This window comes from Nicotiana tomentosiformis, chromosome 8 (genome assembly GCF_000390325.3).
Source record: "Nicotiana tomentosiformis chromosome 8, ASM39032v3, whole genome shotgun sequence".
NCBI lineage: Eukaryota > Viridiplantae > Streptophyta > Magnoliopsida > Solanales > Solanaceae > Nicotiana > Nicotiana tomentosiformis.
The window spans coordinates 55,061,647-55,073,121 of record NC_090819.1 but is presented as its reverse complement, the minus strand read 5'-3'; the positions used below and the strand labels follow the sequence as shown (position 1 = coordinate 55,073,121).

The 11,475-nt window shown below is 41.0% G+C and overlaps 1 protein-coding gene across 1 annotated transcript; it reads left to right on the top strand.

Moving 5' to 3' along the window:
* The first annotated feature begins 8,803 nt into the window (after positions 1-8,803).
* LOC138897489 (uncharacterized) lies at positions 8,804-10,456 on the top strand. Its single transcript, XM_070183463.1, has 3 exons — positions 8,804-9,039; positions 9,148-9,493; positions 9,800-10,456. The coding sequence occupies exons 1-3, from the start codon at positions 8,804-8,806 to the stop codon at positions 10,454-10,456; spliced, it is 1,239 nt and encodes a 412-aa protein (XP_070039564.1).
* The last annotated feature ends 1,019 nt before the right edge of the window (positions 10,457-11,475 follow it).

Here is an 11,475-nt window from a genome sequence, read left to right as displayed (position 1 = left end):
GGAGGGGTTTACGTTTGTCTATACGTATCCCTTTACCTTGGGTCCATTCACCTAGGGTCGAGTGAAGGGCTCGACCCAATAATTTTGGAGTTTCTCCACCGATATCAGGTCTGCTTAGCATAAGTAGGCCCATCTATGTGGCGGACGCTGGCCTGCCTTCGCCAACTGTGCACGGAGACCGATGAAACCCTAACCCTTGCACACATGATGAACCTTTACTCTCCAAATATTTTTCATGGGGGAGTAATAAATTTTAGCAAGTGTGGCCACCACACTCTCCTCACCAGCATAGACGATGACAACGATCGCGGATGGATGGAACGATTCATCATCATTGCTACTAGGGACATCATCCCGACCACAACTCCAGCTTTTTCCGAGTCGTGAAATCGCTTTCATAAGTTTTCGGTCTTTCATTTCCTTCCTTCGTGAAAATATTGTTTTTCGTTGTTGCTGATTTTCTAGTTTCTTTTGCTTCAGCTACCCGATGGGAACCACCACGGGTTCAAGACCTGGACCAGTGGATTCAAAAAATTCTGAAAATCATGACTGTAAAATCCTGTCGGTGGAAGGAAATGTCCCCCAAATACGGGTGGAAGGCCAAGCATCATGGTAAGTCAAGCCCTTCTTTGTTTTACCCTTACTTGAGCACAAGAAATCTACATGAACAAACTACTAACTCTATTTTCTACCCGATACAGGACTTCTGCGGGGTTCTGTCACCTGCCCCCGAGGTCGACGCCTTAGTTAATCCCGAGGAGGCCAGGATGTTGATACCCAATTTTGCCCTCATATTTTCTCAAATAATATATATACTTTCAAAATATCATTTTTTGGTATCATTATTTAGCTTACAAATCTATACAAGCATTTTCTATAATGTTTCATAATTTTTAGAGCTTTTAAATTGATTTTCTTGTACTTATATTACTTGTATAATTATTAATTACTCCTTCAAATTATTTTGTGATGACCTATTTACCTAAAATTATTATTTTTCACCTATAATACATGTTTCAAATATTTTTACTTCATTATATATAATTACATTAGCATTTTTTAAGCTATTTGAATAATTTTGCAGTAATAGCCTATACTCATCCATAATTACTTTTATTTATATTATTTGTGTCAAAATAGCATTTTTATATTTTTATAACACTAAATTATTATTTATAATCATTTTAGTGCATAAATAGTATTTTTATTTATTTATTAATCATTTTTATAAATTATTTTTAATAAATTTTGCATATTTAAATAGTAGCCCAGATTTAAACCAATTTTTCGGACCAAAATGGCCCAGCACCTTAGCCCAATAAACCCCAAGCCCAAACCAGGTGACCCTTGTACCCAACCCTGTCGCGACCCGCTTAATAACCCACCCCGCTTCCACGTTTGATCTTCGACGTTGATTTTAAATGATCAATGACCCATAATTAACCTACCCGTTCCTTTATATTACCCTTTACCCAAAACCCTAGCCCATTTCTACCAACCTGCCGCCCCTAAATGCTCAATCTCCCCTTCACTCTTCTGAAGAACCCTAGCCGCCTCCCCTTAATTCCCTCTCCTAATCCCACTGATAATGGAATTCCCCCATTATTTACTTACCATACCAGTGTTCCTTCATTACTGGGTGTTTCTCCATGGTGTTACATAATTACTTGCTCTATTTTTTCAAGTGTAAACCTCCGAATCAAGGGAGATTAGCTTCACCCTTCAAAATCTGGACGATATCTCGTCCATATGCATCATGGCGAGGCTATACGAGTTCGATTAGCCAAGATCTCTGGCCAATCTCCGATTTCTGTCAACTAGGGTTTACCTAATTTTCCCCTAATCTGACTTTTACTGATTCTGCTTGATATTATTACCTTATTTATGTTAAATTTATAGTATTATCTTGTTTGTTTGCTGGATTTCTACAACTATATAAACCCCTCCCCATTCCCCTTTAGGAGGGACCTTAATCGCTAGATTTTCACTAAAAATTAGAGTTATCACTTTATTGTTCTCTCGTTCTCTTATTCTATATCTTGATTCTTGGCCGGCTAAAAGCCAAGGCCACCGGTATTCGACTTTTCAACCTTTTCTTGGTGCGAGCACTGCCCGAGTTTCCTTTGAAGCCCTTGGGAACTTTGACGCATTGAGATTCTGGGTTCTTATTCTTTGTTGATACTCAGAAACATTATGGAATTTGTTCTTTCTTATTGTCCGTTTAACTGGTAAGTCACTTGGCTTTGCAATTTTGTTCTTATGTGTTTATGATTTGCACATTCTTACCTTTGAAATTCATGGCTTAATGTGTTTTTGGGCTAATTTTGTGTGCAACTTTGATTAGTTTTGCATTTGTTTGGAACCCCTTTAGTATTTAATTTTACCTAATACTGCCAGTTTTGAGTCATGTTTATGCCTAATTTGAATAATTTGAGCCATCTTAAGTGCATTAGTCTACTATGTCAATACCTGAATGCCTACGTTTGTTATTTGACATAAGCTTGGTTTCCCACTCTGTTCTGAATCTCTGTAATGATAGTCTTGCATATGTAATGTTTTCCAATCTGTGCTAAGACCTTTTCTATCAACTATGATCTACTCCCTCACAGCATGTTTCTCTTTTGCTTAGTCTTATATCCTTAATGACTGTTTGAAACCTTTAGAATGTCCATCTTAGTTTGTGTTTCCATATCATGTTTGATACTTTTCTGCCTCATGATATAAAGTTAACATGGCTGTCTTATGATATTGTGATGAATCCTTAGCATAATTTGGACCTTTAAGTTTTAAACCTTTTAAGTTGGTGCCCCACTTAGACTTGTTTGAAAATATGCACCTTAGTATGATAATCTGGTTGATCTTGTAATCTCAGGGAACTTGATTCTCCTCCAACTCCCAATGTGCTTTCTGCCAATGTGTTGTTTTTGCTAAATATTGCACCTGCTTCTAAATCTTCTTGACCTTTTAGATTAACTGTTCTGTGTTCTCAACTTTGCTATGTCTGCTTTCTAAACTATAAGTGTATTTCCTTAACTTCTGTCCCTTCACCACTGTCCACTCCCTCTCATTTGTTACCTGTGATATTTTGAACCTATCATTCTTGGCCGGCTCTTACTAGTGTGAGCACTGCTCGGGGTCCATTTGAGACCCTGTGAACTCTAACACACTAGGATTTGGAGTCTTTTAGCCACTCTCTTTACTACTGAGACCTGAGCTATCTCTGACACTCAGCTCTTTCTTCCTACTGTCTACTGAATATGTAAACTGGTTGGTTTAAGTGATTCAATGTCTGGTAATATTGGTCAATTTATGGCTATTTGGTTTGGCTTGAGTTCTCCTATGGCTTATGGGTTGTGGTGATGAATATAGTTCCCTGTTGGGAATCTGGGTATGCTATGTGAGAGTTGTTGAAGGCCCCAGGCAATGCTGTGTATTTCCTTTTGGGCCCGCTGTGGCTTACTGTCATTGCTTGTATAATAATCCCTCCGTTTCAATTTATGTGAACCTATTTTCTTTTTAGTCCGTGCCAAAAAAGAATGACCACTTTCCTTATTTGGAAACAATTTACCTTTATGCAATGATTTATAGCCACACAAAATATATATGCCTCATTTTACACCACAAGTTCCAAAGTCTTCTCTCTTTTCTTAAACTCCGTGCCCAGTCAAATGGGTTCACATAAATTAAAACGGAGGGAGAATTTTGTAATTACGTTTATCATTGGGTTTGTAATAACTCTGTAATGAACAATTGGGGTGATAGAGAAACTGGGGAACGGGTATACTCTGATATTTGCATGCAAGGGTAGAAAACATGCCCATAGGATTCATGTGATTTACTTGTTATCCAACTTGCTGTATATGCCATTAAACCTCCACTGGTAGAAATCATGCCTTTAGGAAACTCACATACTCACATAACTTGTCTACCATCAAAGCACGGGTGTAAACCCTCTATTTATTCTACTGCTATGTGCTACTAGACAGCATACAGGAAATAAATGCCAGTGAACTTTCTTTCGATTTGTATGATTATAGCATATTCATTAGATACCCTGCCTATAGGATCTCACTAGCTTATGTTCAATTTTTACCTAGAAATCATGCCTAAAGGACCTTGACTAATCAATTAGCTACTGTTATTGTTATTGCTCCGCCTAGATAACCTGCTCATAGAGGTAAAGTGTTATAAAATCAAGGTTCGATTGTCAATTGTTAGAGATCTTGCCTATAGGATACTGTCATTCGCTTAATATTGTTTATCCCCTTGTCAAGGCTGGGTTCCCAGAACTATTTTCATTTGCTTAACTATGCCACTATTAGATATCATGTCTGTTGGACAATGTCACCTTTCTAAAACTAGTATCTAAAACCAGCATTAACAGCAAATGGTTTACTGCTTCCTCGTCTAAGCCTCTAGAATCAGTAATGTCATATATGCGAGTTTGAATCCAAGGTCACATAGAAACCATGTCTATAGGGCTTAATGATTTCTAATTGGCTTCAGTTCTGAAACTGTCCAATGCTCAATGTAAGAACCTATTTTACGTGCATTTGTTGTCTAATTGTGGAGGCTAACTTGAGCCTTTAACTGCTCTCATTTGAAGTCCAATTTATTTTATATGTCGCCTAGTTTTATCATTTTGAGCAGCCTAAGTTAAGTCCAGGACCATCCTAAATAGAGGTCCAATGCCTCCTGGACCATAGGTATGGGACGGGTAGTGCACACATAGGGCACGACTTAGAATTGAATTAGAGCGCTTAGGTAAACAACTTTAACATAGTAATCGGGTAGCAGGAGATGATAGTCTGTGCCCGTTGAATAATATGAGTAACTCCCTACCTCAAAGGAGTTGCGAAGTATTATTTATGTTGCACGGGGTGATCCTTTAGGCTAAAAAACTTAGGACCCCCTTCTCTTCTTTATTCGTTTAACATCTAATATAGGTTTAATAGTTATATCCTTGTAATCCTTACTTCTCATTGTGTTAATAAATTCATTTGACCCGTACTCTCTTTGTTTATCTTGCCTAATTATAATCCACATAGTCTTAAGTTCGGTCGGGACCAATAATTATAGACCTCGAAGAGTGCCTAACACCTTCTCTTTGAGGTAATTTAAGCCCTTACCCGATCCTTGGTGGCATTGACTAGTCAAACAGAGTTATCTGCATGATAGGTGCCCTAACGCACCTTAAAAATCATTAGGTGGCAGCTCTTATCTTCTTTAACACTCTATCTCCCATCTAAAAGAGTTGTCACGATGTCGATGCCCGCTTTCGCGAGAAAACGGGGCGTGACAGCATAGCGACTCTGCTGGGGAAATACTTAGGCTCCTACCATAATGAACTTGGCTTATCTGGATTAGTTTTCTTTGTTATAAAACGCATATTCCTTTTCCATCTTTATTTGTTAAATTTTGCTATTACATGCACATCCCTTTCCTGTTCACCTTTACTTGTTTAAACCCGTTATAACATGCACATCCCTTCCCTTCTCCACCTTTATTTGCTTAAATTTGTTATAACATGCACATCCCTTTCCCTATTCGCCCTTATTTGCTCTAACTGCTCTTCATTTGTTTAAAGACCGCTATATCATGCCTCCCCCGTCCCTACTCCCTTGCTTGATTTATTACATTCTCATATATCGCACGAACTAATTTCTTCCCTTTTCTTTCTTTTATGCCTTTCATGTTTTACCTTAATACTGTATTTACCGCTTTTACATATTTACCATGCAAATACTTGGCAACGTGTTATTATCTCTGCATAAAGCATGCTCCACATCATACTCCACTCGTGCCAATTATTAACATAGCGGCACTTGATGAGTGTCCGCGCTATTCCAAAATTACCCTTTTTGAATCGGAAAGGCTTATTTGCGGTAGACTAGTCGATCAGCGGTGCAGTCGACGGTCCCGTGCCTTTCCCTCTCAAGTTTTCCACTTGAGAGTAACAGTCTAGACCATTCTAGAAACCTTACTCCACCATCAAATGTACATGCATCATATTAAACCTAGTACAGGTTATGACGTTATTAACGTAATAGTCCGCTAAGATAAGCCTTGTCCAAAGTCCGACGGGATTTCCACAATCCCAATGGACACTACCATGTTATGTGCATTACTTGGAGAAAATGTGCTAATATGTTGATCATTATTGTGTAAATGGTCGAATTTGGAGGGGGAGAGGGCTAACTCTATTTTCTCACATAAAATGAAGCACGAAGTCCCCAGGTTCGGCATGGTCCAAAACATCCCACCTCTGCTACGAAAAATCTCATGCCTTGCGACAAGAATCATGTGAGAACGGTCCTTGGTAATTTGCCGTCCTTGCTAGACATCCGACCAAATAGGGCATTGATTGAGGCCGCTACCATGTTCTGGGATGAGAAAAGGGTCATCTTCCGCTTTGGTGACATAGAAATGACTCCTCTCCTAGAAGAAATAGGAGGCTTCGCTAAGCTGCCATGGTATAGTCCAAGGTTATTAGTGCCAGAGAATCGCACCCCTCGCAGTTTTCTAAAAATGCTAGGTTTCAAGAAAAATGATGAGTTACTTTGTTTGAAGAAGTCATACATCCCATTTGAATTCCTTTATGAGCGTTACGGGCATAGTAAGTCATATCGTCTTCATCATGAGGAACTTGCCATTACCTCCTTAGGTTGGACGCACCGCCGAGTTTATGTATTCATCATTTGCTTCTTAGGTTTGTTGATATTTCCAATGAAAGGGGGAAGGATTCACACTCGTTTAGCTATGGTTGCAAGAACTTTAATGGAAGGCCTCGAGGGGCAAACCTACACCATCATCCCTATGATTCTAGCTGAACTGTACCGCGCTCTAGATCAGTGCAAGTAGGGGTTCGGACATTTTGAAGGTTGTAATCTATTATTGCAAGTCTGGTTATTGGAACACTTTCAGAAGGGAAAATACCGCCAAGAGCTTCTACGACGACCGTTGGATAACTACATAGCTTACCATCACCCAAAGAAAATGACATTCATCCCAGATAGGTTTGCACAGCCCGGAGGTGCTGTAAGTTGGGTACGTTTCTTCAGCAATCTGACAGACGAGAAGGTACATTAGATGTTTGAGTGGTTTCCCAGCAGCAAGTTCATCATCAGGTCGAGGGATACTACTCATTTGGTATTAATCGGGTTGCAAGGCATTTATCCTTATGCTCTTATAAGGTTAATGAGACAAGCAGGAAGAAAACAGGTCATACCTTGGGTTTCCAACATGGTCCAGTACAAGGCAGATTTCAAAGGGGACATCATTCCTTTCAAGTTCGAGGAGCAACACATGTGGAACCAGAAAGTCATTGTAGAAAGAGAGACTATCGAGCCAGACAGGTACCATGCCAGTCATGTGTATTTTTATCCATCATAATTGGTAGATGATATAGCGGGAGATGTCAAGCCAGGGGTCAATTTGGAAAATAGGATCATTGATGATGATGCTGAGGCACAGGTCAAGTATAGAAGGCTTCGCAAAAGGGTTTTTGAGTCTGAAGCTAGACATCTAGAACAACATAAAGTGGACATGGAGGCAATTAATGAATGGAAGGAAATCGCCACTAAGTTCACCGAGAGATTGGAATATTTAGAGCAAGGGTTGATGGAGTTTGAATGAAAGATAAGGAAGAGGCTTTCAGATTGTCAGAACACGGATGGCAATGAAGGAGGGCATCTAGCAAAGGTTTACCTATTGTTGGATATGCGCGACCTGGGAAACCTGATTGACTGAGTCAAGAGAGCCAAGCATGGAGAAGGTCCCTCAAGGACCAGATAGATTTAGCAAATGATATTCTTTACTATTTTCTAGCTTAGTTTAGATTTCAATTGTAATAAGGCTAAATGCCATTAGTAACTTCATTATTATTGTTGATTTAGTAAAAGTTTGGCTCGTTTTCACATTAATGAAATGACGCAATATTGGCATCAATTTTCTCCGAGTCTATGTGTCGCTTAGGCCTACCTCGGGCACAATGAGGTCCCCAATTAGGACGCGAATTATTGCATGATTTTACAGAACATGTTTAAATACTGCAAGCATTCTTTCAAATATCCCTACTGACTTGGTTACCTTTGTTTGTTTTTCTTTCTTTTGATTATTCCCATTCCCCAAGGTTGGTTCGTGCATACAGGTATCATCTGCATATCACACTAGATCCAGAGGTCCTCCGCCTCCTCCTCCACCAAGTGATCTTAAAGGCAGAAGCAAAGGGAAAGGAAAAATGGATGATTTGAGCGGTATCAGAAAAGACAATGCTACTATAGCAGAAAACGTTGAAACTTTAGATGGCCAAAGTATTCTGGCACAGAACGAATTGGTCTTACGCCTAGAATAGAAAATCCTGGAGCTACAAGGAGAACTTGAGCAGGTCCGAAACTTGGCAAATCTTTCCCTCACCCTAAACATCCCTGATATCAACCAACAAAATCCAAATGCCCAAATCCCGACACCACCCCAAAGCATGCAGAACCAAAATCCACCGCTGAATCCTCCCGCACCACATCAATACACCACAGCTCCTCAAAATCATAACCCTCCACCAGTACCTACTCCTCAACAACACCACCATCATCTAACTCAATACCCGCAAACCACCACTTATCACGCTCCCCATAATGCGCCACAACCTACTCTTGATCCCCAAAACTCAACCAATGACCATCCTTATGCCCAGATTCCCGGAGTTCACCAAAGCAATCCCATATATATGGAAACTTTACCCCATACCCCACAACAAACCCTATATATACTGGAATCCACCGAGAAGGACCTACTCATCAAGAACATGGCAAAAGAACTCAAGAACCTCATTGGCAGAGTTCAGAGTGTCGAAGGTGGAAAGGGCATTGAGGATTTGAATTATGAGGACTTGTGCATTCAACCATATGTAGAACTTTCGGAGGGTTACAAACCTCCCAAGTTCGAAATGTTCAACGGAACTGGTGATCCGAAAGTGCATCTAAGAACATACTGTGACAAACTTGTAGGGGTTGGCAAAGATGAACGAATTCGTATGAAGCTGTTCATGAGGAGCCTCACTGTAGATGCTTTGTCTTGGTACATCAGTCAGAACCCAAAGAAGTGGGTAAATTGGGTGAGCATGGCATCAGATTTCATGGATCGATTCAGGTTCAACACAGAAAACGCACAAGACGTTTTCTATATTCAAAATCTCAAGAAGAAACCAACTGAAACCTTCCGCGAGTATGCTACTCAGTGGAGATCTGAAGCTGCGAAAGTAAGGCCGACACTTGAAGAAGAACAGATGAATAAGTTCTTCGTCAGAGCTCAAGACCCGCAATACTACGAAAGGCTGATGGTTATTGAAAACCATAAATTTTCTGACATCATCAAGCTGGGAGAAAGAATAGAAGAAGGGATCAAGAGCAGAATAGTGACAACTTTCGAAGCACTCCAGGCCACAAATAAAGCTTTGCAGTCAGGAGGTATCTCCAAGAAGAAAGAAGTGGATGCAGTAATGGTAGCCCAAGGTCCGAAGTCTCCCCTCACATACCAAACACCTCCACCCACATACCAGCCTTCACCCCCCAGATACCAACAACCCGCTGCCACCTACCACACTTATAACACCCAACCCACATATTACCACTCACCACCACCAGCCCGCCAAAATTACCAAAAACCAAGACCAAATTTTGACCGCAGACCACCCAGACAATACACTCCGATTGCTGAACCCATAGACCAACTATACGAGAGACTGAAAGTTGCAGGTTATGTCACTCACATTCCCACTATTGGTATGGAAAACTCTTCTTAGTGGATTAACCCAAACAAGACGTGTGCCTATCACTCAGGCATGAAGGGTCATACCATTGATGAGTGTCGCACTCTGAAGGACAAGATTCAGACATTAATTGACACTAAAGTCATACAGGCAAAGGAGGCTGCACCCAATGTTCGTAACAATCCTCTTCTGAATCACAGATGTGAGGGAGTAAATGTGATAGAGACCGATGTAGAATGGGATTCGAAAGGGTCAATTGGACTCATTCAGGAGGGGGATGATCCTAAAACATCTCCAGTCACCCTCACGCCCATTGTGGTACAAACCCAAGCACCGCTTAAAGTCGAGGTAACCGCACCAACACCGTTTGAAGTTGAGGTAACCACACCCTTCACTGTGATGGTATCACCCACGCCATCTTACAAGTCTGATGTTATACCATGGGATTATGTTGCAGAAGCGAGAAGGAAAGGAAAAGCAAAAATGGAAGAAACAGGTACAACACAAGGCATGACCAGAACTGGAAGGGTTTATACACCTGAGCACTTGGGAGGAACAAGCAAGGAAGCTGCATCTAAGCCGCCTGTCATTGAAACTGGTCCTGACGACCTTTGGAGAAAAGTGCAAGCAAGAGAATACTCTGTGGTTGAGCATTTGAACAAAACTCCCGCTCAGATATCTATCTTGTGACTGCTACAAAACTCTGAGACACACAGGAATACCCTGATGAAGGTGCTGAGTGAAGCTTATGTACCCACCAACATCACTAGTGGGAAAATGACCAACATGGTCGGGCAGGTACTGGAAAGCCACAAAATCACCTTTCATGAAGAGGAGATGCCACCAGAAGGACTAAGTCACAACAGGGCACTACATATCGCAATGCAATTTGAATATAAATTCATCGCCAGGGTCCTGATAGATGGGGGTTCGAGTCTCAATATATATCCATTGACCACTCTGAAGAGATTGGGTAAAGGCCTGCACGAGATACGAGTAGGAAGCATGAATGTAAAGGCTTTTGATGGATCTCAAATAGCCACAATCGGAGAAATCAACCTCAGCCTATAGATGGGCCCAACCTGGTTTGATATTGAGTTTCAAGTGCTGGAAATATCTGCTACCTACAATCTATTGTTGGGATGACCCTGGATACATGCCACTAGGGTAGTGGCCTCTACTCTGCATCAGGCCGTGAAGTTTGAATGGAACCACCAGGAGGTGATCATCCATGGAGACGGAAATAATCCGATTTATACCAATCAGATTGTTTCGGTTATCGAGAATAGGAAGAAGTTAGGTGGAGAAACATACCATCGCATTGAGCGCGTCAACGCAATTGAAAAGGACCAATAGTGGAGCAACAAGATAGAAAGCATACTGCTATGGACATGGTATGAACTTGGCAAGGACCTCAGCAAGAACCTCCAAGGGATCACCAAACCGGTACAGCCGAAGCATCATGGTACAACTTTCGGACTTAGGTATGAATATACTTGGCAAGAGTGCCAGGATTGGTCGCCACCATGGCGCGGTCCTTATTATCTGCTGGAACAACCGGTACCACATTTGCACCTGACATTTCATCAAACTGACATGATATGGGAGTCTGAGGAAGATGAAGCCTTAGCTGGCATAAGGAAGCTATTTCTGGATGACGAAAACATGGATTGCAGTGCGATAGTTGAGGAGGAGGAGGAGGAGGAAGA